Source organism: Myotis myotis, unplaced genomic scaffold, assembly GCF_014108235.1.
Source record: "Myotis myotis isolate mMyoMyo1 unplaced genomic scaffold, mMyoMyo1.p scaffold_m19_p_2, whole genome shotgun sequence".
In the NCBI taxonomy this organism is placed as follows: Eukaryota; Metazoa; Chordata; class Mammalia; order Chiroptera; family Vespertilionidae; genus Myotis; species Myotis myotis.
The window spans coordinates 14,748,294-14,765,506 of NW_023416324.1; the positions used below are offsets into that span (position 1 = coordinate 14,748,294).

Genomic DNA, 17,213 nt, shown 5'->3' on the forward strand with positions numbered 1-17,213 from the left:
AGCTCAGTGGGCAAGATGTGCGCTCCACCGGTCCTGCCGCGCCTCGGCGATGGAGATAATGTTCTGTCTGCTTTCCCCTCACAGACCACGTCTCGGTTGGAGGACTCGGGGACAGTTTTTATGAATATTTGATCAAATCCTGGTTGATGTCAGCCAAGACAGACACGGAGGCTAAAGACATGTACTACGAAGCCTTGACGGTAAGACAGCACCTTCACGGTCCTTCGCCCCCCGTGCTCACACAGGCCCGAGTGCCAGGGCCTTGTCTGTCCCTCCCCCACAGTGCGCTGGCTGGGGAACCACAGACAGCTCCTGCCCCATCGGTCACTGCACACCCGTCTCATAACTCTTCTCAGCGCCTTGAAATTAGGGCCATGTTAGCATCCTTGTTTCAGATAGAAACCCGGGCTCGAGGAGGTGCACTCATTTGTCTGAGGCCTCGCGGGAAGCGGGAGGCAGTCTCATTCAGAAACCTCGGTGTCTGTGCTTCAGCTGATGTGCCGGAGCCCAGATCGCAGCCAGGCGGTGTCTGGCAGCCCCCAGGCAGGAGGCAGCAAAACAAGACCCTCAGCCACCTTCCTGCCAAGCCAGAGGTGACAGCTAGTGCATCCAAGTGGGAGGGGCCTCTGTCAGTGGAGCATCCAGCTCTGTCCCTTCTCTTTATGTGGATGGAAACCAAGACCCAGAGAGGGGAAGCACTTACTCAGAGCCTCACAGCACGGCACTGGCAGAGCTGAAGCCAGAGCGGGTCTCCTGGCTCTGGGTAGATGGTGGAAGGATGGATGGTGGAGGGGTAGGGGTATATGGGTGGGTGGATGGATGATCTCTCACTGCCCTCCGATCACATGAATCTAGGCAGCAATGGCAGTGCTTAAAGGAAGCACATTGAAACAGGCCTGCAGGGCTGTGGACTCTAAGCTACGGCCTCACTAATGAGTTTTCCCTGCCCAGCGCCCAGGCACCAAGACTCAGTCATGAAGCAGCTCCTGGGACTCCAGTCCCAGCTCAGCCTGGCTCAGCCCCATCCACACAGCTTCTATGGCTGAGCCCAGCCCACGGCCAGTGTTTCCTGTCAGATCTGGTTCAGCCCTTCCTGCCACCCACATGCAGTTAACGAGCAGCCTAGTTCCCTGCCCTCAGGCGCACAGTAGTTGAGGCTTCGGGGAAGAAATGGCCACGAATTATTTAAGCAAACGGGGAGCTTTATGGAAACACTTGACTGAATAGGAGACAACTGGCTTTGCTCCTGTATTTGATCTTCCCCTGCAGTGTCTCCGACCCTGGTAAGGGCTGGGCCTGTGCCAAGTTGGGGGCTTTGAAGAGCGTTCTGGTGGTTGTCAACCTTGTTGGCCTGTTAAAAATCCTGATGGTCAGCCCTGGCTGGTGTGGCTCAGTTGGCTGGTGCTTCAACCTGTGCCCCAAAGGGTTGCTGGTTTGATTCCAGGTCAGAGCACATGCCCCAATTGCCGGCTTGATCCCCAGTAGGGCGTGCAGGAGGCAGCTGATTGCTGTTTCTCTTTCTCTCTCTGAAAAGTCCATTTTAAAAATATTTTTTTAAAGTCACACGTTAAAAATCTGATGGTCAGCCCTGGCCAGTGTGGCTCAGTTGGTTGGGGTGTCATCCCATGCACCAGAAGGTCCAGGGTTCGGTTCTGAGTCAGGGCACATACCTAGGTTTCAGGTTTGATCCCCGCATCAGGGCACATGCAAGAGGCAACTGATCAATGTATTTCTCCCACGCCTATGTTTCACTCTCTTTCCCTCACTTCCTCCCTCTCTAAAAATCGGTTTAAAAAAATGTTTATCCCAATGGCCAGTCTGTACCCCAACAAGGTTACAGGAGAACCTCTGGGTGGGACCCAAGCAACAGCCTGGAAAGCTGCTAGACTGGGGGCTGGGGGCAGTGTCAGTGTGCAGGTTAGACCAATATCTCGTGGGGTGGGCATGGGGGCTTCAGACAGGCTGACTGAGCAACCCCTGAAGGTCATGGGAGAAAGGACAAGAAGGACGGACTAGGCACTAAAGGTCACCTGGCCTTCTCTGGGCAGTACATTTAGTGCCTCAGCCCCCATCTTACAGGTGATGAAACAGGCTCAGAGAGGCTCACGATCACACATGTCAGAGCCAGGGTGCAAACAGGGTCCGGCTGCCTTGAGGTGCAGTTCTCCTGCCTCCGCTTACAGCTGCCAACTCACAGAGGAGCCTGGCTTGCCGAAGTCCCTCTCAGGCGGGCACAGGTGGGGTAGGGTCCCATCCAGGAGGCTAAGGAAGCCAGAGCCTCTGAATAGCCTCCCAGCCAGCACAGAAGTTAGTCTCATTTTACAGATGAAGGAAGGGAATCTTCACAAAAGTGAAATAAGTTGCCCAGAGTCGCCCAACACCCAGAATGCAGAGCTGGGGTTCAGGCCAGGCCTGCCTCTCAGTCCGCTCTTTGCTATGTCTCTTGCCAGGATTTAAGCCTCCTGGCCAGTCCATGGCCAGCCTGTGCTGTAAGCCTTGGTTTTTTTGTGTTGTTATTTTTATCTTTGCATCTGCTATCTCAGTTGTCCCTTCAAAGAGAAACTGCGTTATCGTTTCCTCTTTACCAAAGTTACTTAGCTTGGGTTAACCCCAAATAGAAATAACCTATGGGAGACTGTCTTGAAGATGAAGATTTTCGGCTGCAGTGTGAGACTTTCTGGGATCCCCTCCAACTCCTGTCTGTGTTCTCTCCCAAGCATTAACAATGGGTAACTGAACCATATTTCTGCACCTGGACTGGGCCTGCCATCCCGCCCCTGCACCTGCACGCTCAGGGATGCAGAGCAGCTGCCTGGACACAGCTCTGCCCAGCCGTGGCCAGCTGTCCACGCCTCCTCCCCTGTGAGCAGGTGCCCTGGCCTGGCCATCAACATTGCTTCCCCCTCTGCTGCTCAGGGAGGTTCCTGCAGCCAACCCACCAGCCCAGACCTTACAGAGAAGAAGGAAAAAACCCACAGGGAGCACATTGGGTTTGAGCACTTTCTGTATGCCAGGCCCTGGCTGGAGATTGCTGGTGGTGGCTTCTGCTGTCACACGGCAGTCCGAGTCCTGGGAGAGACACGTTCCACAGAAACATACATGAACATGTGTACACAAAGTGGGGATAGCACCACGTAGGGAGATAGTGGGATAGTAGAAGAACATGGCAGCAGTGGCGTGGGCTAAGCTGTCCTCTCCAAGGACGCACCCCAAAGAGGCCCCAAGGCCGGGCTGGAGTTAGTAGTGGGACGGAAGCAGCGGGAAAAGCCTGAGGCAGGAACCCTCATCTGCTTCACGCGCATTACCGTGGCAGAGACCTCTGACCTCACTGCAAAGCAGGACCCCCTCCCACATTTCCCTGGCCTGTCCCCTCAATTTGTTTCATTCAAAATGCTGGTCACAAATCGTGATATTGGTGTGTATTGATTTGGGGGGAAGTCACTGTGCTCATGGGTGAGCTCCCTAAGGCAGGGTCCAGGCCCATCTTCAGGGGCTGTATCCCCTGCACCTACACAGCCTGGCACAGAGGAGGTGCTCACAAAATACTCATCGGGGCTGGGGTGCATGAGTGAAGAGGCCAGTGGGGCAGAGGAGGGCGGGCAGGGGGCCAGCTGGAGAGGAATTGTTAAAGCCAACGTTGATGGAGGACTCTCCTGTGCTGGGAAATCGGCTGAGCTTACAACACATCTCATGTAGCCCTCATGACCCTATGAGGTGGCTCACGTTCTTACCTGCATTTTATACGCAAGGAAGTCACAGCATGGAGAGAACATAGAACCCGCCCAAAGTCACACAGCTCCAAACTGGTAGAGACGGGTTTGAACCCGAGGAGTCTTGGGCATCGAGGGGTCCTTGTCCCAGTCCTGGTCTGACTGCATGACTGGGGACAAGGCACTCGGCCTCTTGTGGAGAGCACTGCAGACTACGTACCCGCCTTGTCCTGGGCATTACATGGGAAGGCGTGTAATGAGGGGCTGTAGAGAGCACCTCTCAATTTTCTCTGTTTTTTGTTTTGTTTTGTTTTGTCTATTTTAGAATCTGATGAAATATATGGGCCCTTGTCCCATGAAAATGCACATACAGCTCTGGCCGGTGTGACTCAGTAGGTTCAGCGTCATCCTATGCACCAAAAGGTCACAACTCAGTTCCCAGCCAGGGCACATGCCTGGGTTGCGGACTCGATCCCCAGTAGGGGGCATGTAGGAGGCAGCTGATCGATGTTTTCCTCTCACATCGATGTTTCTCTCTCTCTCCCTCCCTCTCCTTTCCTCTCTCTCTAAAATCAGTAAAAACCAATTTTTAAGAAAAAGAAAATGCACATACACAAAAGTGTCGTGTACAATTTTAGGGGCATTTGTGACACCCTGAAGCCCATCCACAGGTTAAGATTCCCTAACCAAGGAGGGTAATAATTCTTAAAGATGTTTTGAAATTTTTTGTACGTAGATTTTCAAGTCTGTGTGAGACTCACCCTGGGGAGCTACCTTATGTCCGAGCCCCCAGCAGGCTCCAGGCCTTAGCTGGGCGAGCGGCAGAGCTCCCACGGGCCCCAGTGGGCCAGCAGCCGGCTGAGGTCAGTGGGCCCCCTTTGCCTGGGACAGAGGGCTCGGTAGAGCTGCATTTGCTGCTGTCTCCAAAATACTCACTTTCTGTCCTCTCCGCTCCTTCCCTGTGCCCTCCCACACCCCTCTCCCTGCCCAATTCCCACCTTGCTCCCAGGCAATCGAGACCCACTTGGTGAATGTGTCTCCCGGGGGGCTGACCTACATTGCCGAGTGGCGCGGGGGGAACCTGGACCACAAGATGGGGCACCTGGCCTGTTTCTCCGGGGGCATGATCGCCCTGGGCGCCGAGGACGCCGAGGAGGACAAGAGGGCCCACTACCGAGAGCTCGCAGCCCAGATCACTAAGACGTGCCACGAGTCGTACGACCGCTCAGGTAACCCGGCCAGGGGCCGGGCCAGCAGGACACACCGAGGCTAGACACCAGGAAGAGCTGGGAGTCCGGCAGAGTGGGGGAGTGCAGGGAACCGTGGTCTTAAGGAAGTCTCGCCCTCTGCAGTTAGGCAGAATTTGAACAAGGGATGCGCTGTCTGTGCACTGAGGTTGTAACTAAATTAAAGGGGAAATGGGGTGACGTATTAAGCCCTTTGTGTTTGCCAGGTATTGTTCAGCACTTCATACGTCATTGCTGAACCTCACAACACAGATGAGGAAACTGAGGCTCAGGGATGATGTGGCCACAGATCACATGACGTGGCCCCATGGGTGGGGCACAGAGCAGAGGGTCCTCCGGCCCCTGAGGCAGAAACATTGGCCTCCTGAGCCTAGAGAATTCCTTCTCCCTGACCCCCTACCCTCCAGCACCTCTGCTTTTCCTCCTCAAAACCCCTCCGTTTAGTGGGGCTGGGCACCTCCTGGCACCACCTTTCATCACCCTCTTTGATCCAAGCTTGAGCGCTTCTTGGCCATCCGCTCAGCACTCATGCAGAACGGTCAAATGCCAGAGTCAGCAGTCACGTTAGAGAACATGAACCCGACTTTCAATTTACACGGGGGGAAACTCAGTCAGTCCAGAGCCGAAGTCACACCACTGTGAGTGGCTAAGCCGGGCCAGAACCCAGGTCTCCTGATGCTCGGCTCCCCGCTGTGTGCTGCCTCTGAACAGCGGCCCTCAGAGCAATCCCCAGCCCCCCCAGGACCCCAGGAGGTGCCCACTACTCTGAGTTTAACCCCAGTCTTGGCTGGAGCAGATGACCCAAGATTTGCAGTAAAAAATTCCTGGTTCAGGTGCTACTCTGCCACTCACCAGCTGGTGGCCTCCGTTTTCTCGTCCGTTCAATGTGAACTATAACACAGGTCACCAGGATGGGGTCTCTCCCTGGTCCCAGAAAGCATGTAGCCAGCGCCCTCAGCCAGCAGCATGGGAGGGTTTGTTAGGTCCACTGAGATGTGTCTGTGACCACAGCAGCTGAGTCCTGACTGAGCTGTTCAGAAAACCAGCAATTCACAACGAGTCCTAAAACTGGTCTTCAAGTCGCCTCAAAGAGCTCTCTCTGCCAGCACCATAAACAAATAGGAAATCTCAGGAATAATAAAAAGCTTGCTATTTGTCTGGGACAATCAGCCCCGACCATAAAAGACGGTCCACGTAATAGAGCATATTGTTCCAGCCAGCCTGGCTCGTCCGCGGCGGCTGCAAGAGGCGCTCTCGCCCTCACCCCATTAGCAGCTGGGCAAGACGACTGTTTTCTGATGGTAGGAGTGTCTGCATCATCTGAGAGGATCAGAAGGGCCTGGGTCTGGCTAATTCCTCTCCCAGGAAGCCCTCCACGGAAGAGTAGGACATCCTGCAAAGCTCGTGTTTTGAGGAAAAACAACTCTGGGCCTCTAGGGTCCTGAACCATGGTGGGAGGAGGAAGGGCTCACAATAGAACCAGAACCAGGCCCTCGGCCAACCTGGACAGGACATGCAGGCATTAAAGGGAGGAAGACCCAACCCACATACCCTAAACTTGAGGCCTGGAGAGTCAGACTCAGAAGGGAAAGAGAGCGGACACAGCATAGGGAGGGGGCATCAGACAAATCCTGGGTAACGTCCCGCACAGCCACAGCACGCTGTGTTCCCCTGGACAGATTACTTAGCCTCTCTGATCCTCAGTTCCCACATGCATGGTAGAGGGATAGTAACACCTCCCTCACCAAGAACACATTCCTTTAAGGACTGAAGTAATGTGTAGCAAAGCACCCAGCACAGCCTTTGACATCACAAATGGTGGCTGTGGTAGTGGTTATATAATTGTGGTCATCCACAGAACAGGAACGGCAGTAAATTGTCCACAAACGAACAAAACAATGACAGCAGCAAAGCAGACCTCACCAGCCTGACTCAGTCGGCTCCCTCTGCCCGAGGATGAGTGTGCTTGTTCTGGGCAGTTCTTTCCCTCCTCTCCCAAACTGTCAAACCAGAAGGCTGGTTCTGAGAGGAGCTAAAAGCACCTTCCTACGGTCTGTGGAGAAGCTTCGTTGCATATTAGCACGTGAAAGGATCTGATAAGTCCTGCAGGAGTGAGACTGTTTTACTTTTTAACCCACTTCTCTCCAAATGTGTTGAAACCTGGAACCCTGTCTTGGCTGAACTCTGATGAACATCTTGCAGGGCTTATGTCTCAACACACACAGTTAGGGAACACCACCCCAACCTTTGTCTCCCCAGCCTGCTGGGTAGTTCATCTGGATTCTCAAATTCTAAAATTGCAAAATTTTGAGGCCTCGAGGGTCTTGCTTTGGCCAGTCTGGGCCAAGAGGGAAGTTGTATATCTGCCAGGCTCAGGCAATCCAGGCAGGCCCACCCACACCCTCCATCACCAACCATCACCCCCAGATCTATCCTGGGCAGCAGGTGAGTGGTCTGACCCAGGCCCTCTGGTCGGTCACTCCACAGATACCAAACTGGGGCCCGAGGCCTTCTGGTTTAACTCCGGCAAAGAGGCGGTGGCCACGCAGCTGAGCGAGAGCTACTACATCCTGAGACCCGAGGTGGTGGAGAGCTACATGTACTTATGGCGACAGACCCACAACCCCATCTACCGGGAGTGGGGCTGGGAAGTGGTGATGGTGAGTGGGCTGGGCTGGGCTGGGGGAAGGGTGGGTGGGGAGGCTTAAATGAGTGGCAGGTGCCCTTGAGAAGTCCCAGTCAGAGTCCAAAACCCCATGGCTCAGGCGCTGAGAGGAAGGTCAAGCCAGGTTGGCATCTGGCTGAAGTTCAGAAATCAAGGGTCAAGGTTATGGTTGCAGAACCAGGAGTCCCCAGCTGGGCACAGTCAAGCCAGGAACTTGAAGAGGGTTCTGAGGCCCGTAGCCTTGAGGCTCTGGCCCCGGTGCCAACAAACGTAGAGGGGCAAAGGCAGGGCAGCAGCCAAGAGGGCCAGAGCACATGTGGTCACTGCTTTCTGACCCTGAAGCTTGGACCAATGCTTCAGATGTCGCCTCTCAAACAGGAACAGCTGCTAGGCCAGCAGCTCCCCTCCCTCCTCTCCCCAGAGCCAGCCCAGCCCCTGGCCACCCGCTCCCTCTCTTGGACTCTGCTCACCCACCCACTCACCCCACCTGTCTCTCCTCTTGTCCGCAGCTACCTAGTGGGAAATCTCATGCCCACTTTAGGGCAAGTGTCAAAGGCAGGTGTGGGGACTCTGGAAGGTTCCTTCATGGATGCTGAGCCTTCTCTGTCCTCCCCTCCTTCCCCACCCACTGCTGTCAGAGGCAGGTACTGTCCTGGGAGAGCCACACCCTGAGCGTCATACTCAGGTGGGCACAGGCCTGCTCAGGATCATTGTCATGGCTTTCTGGTCAGTCTCTTGCTTCCCCAAGGCCTCGTTCTTGGCCTCTGAAGGCCAAGTGTCTGTGCTCCTGGGCCCCATCTGCAAACCCTCAGTGGGTGAGAAATGCATTTCTATGCAAAAGACAGAGAGTCCATGGCCTGCCCACCTGCAGCCCAGGGACCATATCTTCACGGAGAATCCTGGGATGACAGTCCCACAGCCCAGCCACGAACACCACCAGCGCCTTCCTCTGTCCCCACTGGGCAAGTCTGACATCAGTCTATTCCATGAGCGGCAGAGAGAAGCCTCCTCTCGGCTCACACCAGGTGGAGAGCCCGGGCACAGCTCTCCCGCTGGGACTGAGCTGGCGGCAAGCCCCCCAGCCTGGCAGCGGGCGCTGAACCTTGAGAATAGCTCAGCCTTCTGCTTCCACAAACGCCAGGGGTCCCCCGTCGAGGTGTCAGGGGCCTGCCTATTGAGAGCTTGGGGGGGTCCTCTCCTCTCGCCCTACCCAGGCCTTGGAGAAATACTGTCGGACAGAAGCCGGTTTCGCCGGGATCCAAGACGTGTACAGCAGCATCCCCAACCATGACAACAAGCAGCAGACCTTCTTCCTAGCGGAGACGCTGAAGTGAGCCGGGGCTTGGTCACTGTTCTTACCAGCAGACACGCAGCTTTCCTAGGGAGGCGGGCGGTCAGCAGTCTGTCCCTTCCCAGAGTCAGGGTCTGCAGTCACAGGAAGGGGGCCCAGGGGGTGGGGCTTGGCATAGTGTGAGACCCGCCCCGCCCATGGGTGAGCCTTGGGCCAGGCCAGTTTCTACTCAGAGTGAGGCTGGGTTGGACTCTACCCACTAGCATAGCTGAAGTATTAGCTGTGGGACAAGTCAGTTCTGTAACCTGTCTCCTCAGGTTCCTTAAGGTCCATAAAACTAAGCTCCTTCTGCAAAATAACAAGGGCGATGGTGTCGATATGCTGGTGACTTTCCTCTGCAGGGTTGCTACACTGTCCCCTGGGCTCCTTGCCGTTCCCCAGAGCAATGCCCTTGAGCCTTTAGGGTGAACTGGAATGGTCCATTCCTTCTAATAAAAACACACATGGCTTGGGAAGCTGGGGTTCTGGAGTCACCGCTCCCTGTTCATTTTAGTGCCCTCACATGTACTTTATAGAGTCTCCTGAGGGGCACATCGGGGAGAGCCCAGGGCTCAGGCCACCCTGCACAGAAGGAGAAGCTAGGCCACACGGCGCCCTGGCAGGACTCCCAGAGGCCAGGGGCAAAGGGCCTGAATGAAGCTGTTGGGTGTGAGGGCCGGGGCAGGGCCAGGATTAAACCAGGGCCGTCTGCCCCAAGCCCAGTGCGCTTCTCAGCGTCACAGCGTCTCCCCTGGGTCCAACCCTCTGAGTGGATTTGGGATCTTGCCCACCCTGTACCGTAGCCACAGGCCTGTGGCAGAGGCCCTGAGGTTCCTTCCCAGGGCCCCTGTTCCCAGAGCACTGACAGCTGTGTCTCGCCCCCTCCCTGCCTGGCACAGGTACCTCTATCTTCTGTTCTCTGAAGATGACATGCTGTCCCTGGAAGACTGGGTGTTCAACACGGAGGCCCACCCGCTGCCCGTGAACCACTCGGACAGCGCTGGCAGGGTCGGGGGCCAGCTCTGACCCCAGCTCCCTGCCGTCCCGAGCCGCAGGGACGCCTCGCCTTTTCAGGTTTGGGGACTGTTCTCAAAGGGATTGGGAACGCAGGCCCCGCTCCAGACAGATGTGCTGGACACGCCACTTCTCCTCTGTGAGGAGACAGGCCCGGAGACAGCGATGTCCCACCAGGCCCAGACATTCCTTTCTATGGAGAATTTCTATGAAACCCACTCAGTTGCCATTCCAGGGCCAAAGGACTGGAGGTTTGCATACCGACCCCGTGTATTTGGTTCACTTCCTTTCGTATTGGGGGTATTTTGGGTTTTGCTTGATTTTGCCTTTTCTCTACAGTTGTGTTTTATCACAAATTATGTTAGTTTTCAAAATCCCATGCTTTCAAAACAATCACCTTCATCAACTAAACCTTAAAGTATTTGTACGCGTACAAAAACCTTGACCTTATTTCTATATTTTAAATGCCTCTTGCCCAACATTTACTATTCGTTCAATTATGTGTCATTTACCTTATAATTTGAGGAGGGGTTCCCCTTTGGTTTGGGTTTAAGTGTTACGAATACTAGTGCTATTTTCATTATTGCAATGGAGAAATCTAAAAACTTACAATAAAAGAGTTTATTGAATAAGAAATACGATTGGATTCGTTGCACATCAGTGATTCCTGGGAAAACTATTGCAATGTTTTCAGAATAATCAACCAGCAGTTGGTTTAAAGTATAATTTAGTAAATGACTCCAACTTCTATTACCTTCCCTTAAATAAGACCTAATATATTCGAAAAGGGGGATATCTTTTGAAGAGTTGGACATTTCTGCTTAGGTCAAGGCTTGAAAGAGGCCCAGAGAGAGGCAGCAACTTGCCTGAGGTCACACAGCCAGTGAAGGCGGCGGTGACCCGGCCCCTGTGATTCGCCACCACCCAGGCCTGTGTTCATGGGCTCCATCCTTCAGCCGCTGCTCGGGGAGGGCCGCAGGGTCAGACAGGGGAGATGCCAGAGACACCGCCCTCAGGAAGCCCACAAGTCAAGGTGGCAGAAGCACAGTAAGTGACGTGCCTGCAAGTTGTATGAAATGCTGCAAAGGAGACAAACCGCTGAAGTACGAATGACCAGGGCCTATCTTAGCGGTCAAGGAGAGGCTCCCTGACCAGATAGCCTTCAAGCTGAGACCTAGAAGCTAAGAAGGACAGTGGGATGAGCACCCACAAATCCACTCTCCCCTGTGACCAGCTCCTGCTTCCCTGAAGCCCCCTGAAAGGAATCTAGGCCCCAGCAGTGAGGTGAGCGCTCATTTTCCCCTCCCCCCTTCCCTCTTCCCCTCCCCCCTCCCCTCTCCCCCTTCCCCCCTACCCCCTCCCTCCTCCCCCCTCTGCAGCTGTCCACACAGCTAACTTCGAAGGGACATTCTGAGCCCTGGGGTGTGGGGCCCAGGGCAGGGGACCTCACCTCTCTGGGCCATCTTTTCCTGCACCTCCCGTGGTTGCTGTGAGAGTAGGTGGGACGCCACTGGTGCCTGGGGGTGTGGGAAGTGGAGGACAGGGACTCTGGTGTTTCCAGCCGCTTCCACGCAGCAGCCAGAGCTGTCGGTGAGGTCACCTGTCGCAGAAGCCCTGGCACTGGGCGAATAAGTCACTGCCTGAGTCCAGCGAGTCACTTCACTCCTGAACCCGTGGCTTTGGTGACTCGCCTGTGCCCACAAGAAATAAACAAAAACTGCCAACTAGTTTAGTTCAGTGGATAGAGCATCGGACTGCGGACCAGAGGGTCCCGGGTTTGATTCTGGTCCAGGGCACTTACCGTACCCTGGTCGGGGCATGTGCAGGAGGCAACCAATCAATGTGTTTCTCTCACATTGCTGTTTCTCTGTCTTTCCCTCTCTCTTCCACTCGCTCTAAAAATCAATGGAAAAATATCCTCGGGTGAGGATTTAAAAAAAAAAAAGGAAGGAAAACAGAAGAACACGTTACCCAAACTCTATAGAAAGGCTAGTGAATAAAGATAATCTTAAAGAAAAAGCATTCACTGTCCAGCCCTCCAAAGTGAGTACCATTACAGTTTCTTCTAGACCTTTTTCTGTGAAATGTGCAGGATATATTTTTTTGTAAATACTATGCACCCTGTTTTATTACAATCTGCTTCTGTGCTAAACTATGCATATGAACATATTTTCATGTCAACAAATATATATTTATCTCATTGCACAGTATTCCCTCATGTGCTGTCTCATGCGGTGGGTCTAAGCCAGGGGTGGGCAAACTTTTTGACTCTAGGGCCACAATGGGTTCTTAAACTGGACCGGAGGGCCGGAACAAAAGCATGGATGGAGTGTTTGTGTGAACTAATATAAATTCAAAGTAAACATCATTACATAAAAGGGTATGGTCTTTTTTTTTTTTAGTTTTATTCATTTCAAACGGGCCGGATCCGGCCCGAGGGCCGTAGTTTGCCCACGGCTGGTCTAAGCCCTGATTGCTGGGCATTGGGGTTCTTTGCTGCAAACAGAAGCCAACTCCCTCTGACTTAAGCAATAACAATAAATAATAATAATAATAATAATAATAATAATAATGCCTTGAAATGCCTTGGGGAAGCTTGTGAAATCTCAAGAGAGTGAACAGCCAGACCTGAAGAAGGATGAGGACGAGGATTTGGCCGGGGATCCAGGCTGCGGGAGCCAGGGCAGCCTCCCCAGGCACGCTGCCAGGATAGGTGAATCCAAGTGCTTCCAGATCCTGCCTTTTCCCTTTAGGACATGAGCTTCCAATCAGCCTGAGTCATGTGCCCCAGCCAAGGGAGGGCAGGGCATCTTGACTGGAGAAAAAAATAAGGTTGCTACCAAAATAATAGACCTGCCTATGGGCTAGGCACCAACAGCTGACTATTCGAAGGTTTTGCTTCAGTTTTTCAGTATCGTAAAGAGAGTAACGAGATCATAGCTGGCCATTCCTTTCCCTCTATCCAACTCCTCAGAGTCAATTCCTGGACTATCTCCCGACTACAGAGTCATTTCCAAGTTCCCCGAGGCCCCAGGCTCCCCGCTGGGCTCGTGTCACTGTCCTCCTCTCCTCCCCCAGCATCTCGTCTTCTCCATCTTCTCTGGTACTGCTGGGAGCAAGTTGTAAAAATGAATATTTTAAAATTCATCCTCCAGGAGGGCCCTTGCAGGTGAAGAAACATCGTCCTTTAGGCAATTTAACTCCATTCCAGGGATAAAAATAAGTAAGAGCCAGGGTAGGCTGAGAGGAGAGAGGAATTAAAGGATGAATCATCCTCACTGAAGCAGAATCCAAGCTCCAGAACCAGGCCCTGAGCAGACCCTCCTTCGGAGCCGGGTCAGCGTGACGCTGGGCTCATTGAAGCCTCATTTTTGCCCTCGCTGTGACGGAACCCTTTGCACCTGTTCTCGTCATGTAACAGCTGGATGCTGGCTCCTTCCCAGAAAGCTTCACTAGCACCTGGCTCCAGGCACTGAGATGCCGGAAGCTGATCCATCCTTGCTGCTTGACACAGCCGCTTCAGGGAAGAAACATCTGCACAGCATATGTTTCACGGGACCTGGCATATATGGCATACTGTTCTTAATATGTTTGCTCCCCTTCTTGGCGCTATGTGTTTTAACCAAGGTCACCTCCCCGAGAAAGGTTGTTTCCCCAGGTAGGGATTTTCCCCTGAAGTTAGGGATGGAATAAAACCGCTTAACTAAGTGCCAGGCGGGTAGTTAATCACTTAACTACGAACAATCACGTTTAAGCTACATAATCTTTATTCCCTGGAGTGGAGATAAGAAACGCCCTAACCTTTGGAATAGAAATTGACAGGATTAAAATCAACTGGTATAAATACAGATGTAACAAGACAATAAAAGACAGAACTTGGCTGGAGATCCTGGCTAGAGATCCTGGCTAGGCTGCTGATCAACTAAACGCTGTCTCTGTGCCATTCCTTCTTCGCCGACTCCGTCCACACCTTTGGGAACCCCTAGACCTGCTGGGGCTGGACCCCAACACTGAGACCTGCAGAGCATCGCACCCCTGGGAAGAGGGGGACACGGTCCTTTTCCAGATGCCTCCCTTTAAGTTACTGTTTGCTTCTTCGGACTGGCTTCACGCACCACATTGTGTTTGGCAAGTTACAAAGTTCAATAGCCAAATGCATTGGAAGGAAAAGCAGAAACAGAACATCTGATTTAAAGACAACATCCCCGAGATCCAAAATGGGATTCTCGGTTCTGTTCCCTGTGCTTCGGGGAGGTCACCCTTCGTGGTTTGAGAAGGTGCTGGAAATGGGACATGGGCCAGCTCCCCACAGCTGCCCCTTTGGGGTCTATCCCTAAAAACACACTCCGAAGCCTTTTATTTTGTATCTAAAAATATCTGTTTAGTTTCCTCTATTTGGGACAATATTTTTATCCCACTCGGCCTGTCTCTTAAATCAGAACTTCTCAAACTTGAATGTGCACCTGAACCATCCGGGGATCTTGTTAACATGCAGGTTCATCCCTAGCCGGTTTGGCTCAGTGGACAGAGCATCAGCCTGCAGACCAAAAAGGGTCCTGGGTTCGATTCTGGTCAAGGGCATGTACCTAGGTTGCAGGCTCCTCCCCAGCCTGGGCCCTGGTTAGGGGAGTGCAGGAGGCAACCAATCAATGTGTTTCTCTCACATCGATGTCTCTGTCTTTCCCTCTCTCTTCCACACTCTCTGAAAATCAATGGAAAAATATCCTTGGGTGAGGATTTTTTTTTTTTAAATGCAGGTTTGTATTCAGTGGCTCTGACATGGAGCCTAAGACCCTGCACTTCGAACAGCCTGCCAGGAGATGCGGATGCTGTGGGTCCTAGGACCGCACTTGGAGTAGCAAGGCCTCAGTTAACGGCCGCTCCTTTGGTGTCTGCCTTATGTTTGCATCCTGGAGTTGTAACCTCTCCAGAGTAGACTAGAGGGACTTGGATGCTGGGATGGCATCTATAGGTACCTCGGCTGCAGAAGAAGCGACCTTGAAACAGGCGTGGCTATTGCCTGCCCAGCAGTGCCCCCTCCTCCAGGGCAGTCAGGATGAGAACGGAGCAGGCTTGCTGGTGGCTTGGAACCACACTGCCCAGTGAACTTTCTGTGACGATGGAAATGTCCCATATCTGTCCGTCCAGTAGGGTAGCCACATGTGGGTGTGGAGCGCTTAAATGTGGCCAGTGCAACTGAGGAACAAATTTTTTCTGTATTTTTATTGATTTCAGAGAGGAAGGGACGGGGAGAGAGATGGAAACATCAATGATGAGAGAGAATCATTGACCGGCTGCCTCCTGCATGCCCTACACTGGGAACTGAACCGTGACCTTCTGGTTCATAGGTCAGCGCTCAACCACTGAGCCACACTGGCCAGGCTGAGGAAGGAAATATTTGGTTTTGTTTCATTTTAATTAACTATGAATAGCCACGTGCGGTTCCTGGTCGCCGATCTGGACAGTGCAGTCTTAGAACTTAGAAAGCCTGTCCTCTGCTCATTGACTCCCTGGCCCTCCACCAATGGCATCATTACAAAAATAATCTTCCCTTGAACATACCTGGTTATTTTTATACTCATCCCAGCCTCTGATTGTTTTCTGCAAAAGCCTCTGGCTTTTATTTTGTTTCGTTTCGTTCTCACTCACTGTCTATCTGCAGACCACTGTGCTCACTGTGCTTTAGGGCAGGATGGAGATGAGAAAAGCAGGGTGGCAGGACGGAAGAGACCAAGAGCAGGGTGAAACCTTTCCCTGGGCTGTGTGACCTGAGGAGAGGCCCTTAACCTCTCTGAGCCTCCACTTCGCCATCTGTGGAAAAGAAGGGTGATTTCCAGGGCTGAGCTCCCCAGTGTAGAAATCCAATACATATCGTGATGATTGCTCTATGTGAATGTCCTTTGTAAACTATAAAGCCTTGTGAAAATATGAGGCAAAACATTGCTGTCAAAATTCTTTTTTTTTTTTTTATTAAACAAAATGCTCTGAAACTGAAGGAAGCTGCGTCAACCAGGCCCAGGAGACAGACCAAACTCTCAAAGCAATAAATCTGAACATTTTATGCCTTTCGCATTGAGCAAGCATCTTGTCGTTGGCCCTGAATCTATGAAATTGGGAGGAAGATTTGTTGACTGTCCCAGGGCTTCCAGGGGCCGGCCTGGCCTTGCGGGGTGCTCAGATCGGGGTGGAGGGTTGAAGGAAGATGCTGAGAGGTGTGTCTGCTCTGGGAGAAGGTTGAGGCCCAATTAATATTTCCTCTTCATGGAGTCTGGAGTCTTGACAAGTCCCGCAGGCAAAGGTTCACAGAGGAGGAAACCGAGGCCCAGAGAGGCCTGCTCAGGTCTAACAGCGGCTCTTGGCCTCTGGGCAGCTCTATGGAAGCCCAGAGCTGAGCCCCAGGGGTGACCCTTTCCCCAGAGGTTTGTAAACCCACCCGGTCCAGCACCCGCTGACCGTCCCAGTCCCAGCAGCGCATCTCTCCAGCCCTGGGTCCAGAGACCGGCAGGGTGTCTGTGTCTTTAACCAAAAGCAAGTGTAATAAATAAAAGTTATCTGGTAAAGAAAACTTCCCTCATTTGTTTTCCAGGGGCGTTGGCTCATCAATCTTCCCCTCCTAACCTGCTTTGTGCTCTGTTAGCTTTGCTTCCTGACAGAACGGAATTTGCTTTGCTAATGGCATCTGCCGTATGCTGGGTGTCCCCAAACATTAATGGTAACGAGCTGGAAATGGCACAGTTGGAAGCCAACACCAGATGTCAGGCCCTCAGCAGGTGCCACTGAGGCTGTGGGGCCAGAGCACTGGGCAAGGGCTGGGTCCAGGGCCCACAGCTCCTGGTCCCTGAGAGTCACTCATCCAAAAGACACTGGTGTGCCCACCATGTGCCAGGGGCCCTGCGTCATGGTGCTGTCATGGCTGGTGACCCATGAAGGACAGGAGTGGTGGGAGAGGCCAGCCCCTGCCCCACGCAGTCGGCTGGGTCATCCCCTGGGAGGTAAGCAAGGCAAGAGATTTGACTCTGATAAACCTAAGCGCCAGAACTCAGTCCCCTGCACTTTAAAAAGAGGCAAATCATCCTCACCTCACCCGGTGGCTTGAGGGCAAAATGAGATCACGTGGGGCACGCAACAGCCAGGGCCTTGCACAGCGGGTGCTTGGTGCCTGCTACCCGCTGACCTCCCACACCTGGCAGGTGCCCCAGCACAGGCTCGGCATCTCCAAGGACGGCGCTGCCCCCCTGGGCTCCGTT

The 17,213-nt window shown here is 53.2% G+C and overlaps 1 protein-coding gene across 1 annotated transcript in view; it reads left to right on the plus strand.

Annotated features, from left to right (window-relative positions):
- MAN1C1 (mannosidase alpha class 1C member 1) overlaps positions 1 to 11,246 on the plus strand; it is a 136,993-nt gene extending 125,747 nt beyond the window's left edge. Inside the window, exons 8-12 of the mRNA XM_036349106.1 lie at positions 85 to 200; positions 4,720 to 4,939; positions 7,445 to 7,617; positions 8,837 to 8,952; positions 9,852 to 11,246. Of these exons, the coding sequence (XP_036204999.1) occupies positions 85 to 200; positions 4,720 to 4,939; positions 7,445 to 7,617; positions 8,837 to 8,952; positions 9,852 to 9,978 (752 nt within the window). The 3' untranslated portion in view covers positions 9,979 to 11,246. The remainder of the gene's footprint in view (positions 1 to 84; positions 201 to 4,719; positions 4,940 to 7,444; positions 7,618 to 8,836; positions 8,953 to 9,851) is intronic.
- Positions 11,247 to 17,213: the final 5,967 nt, after the last annotated feature.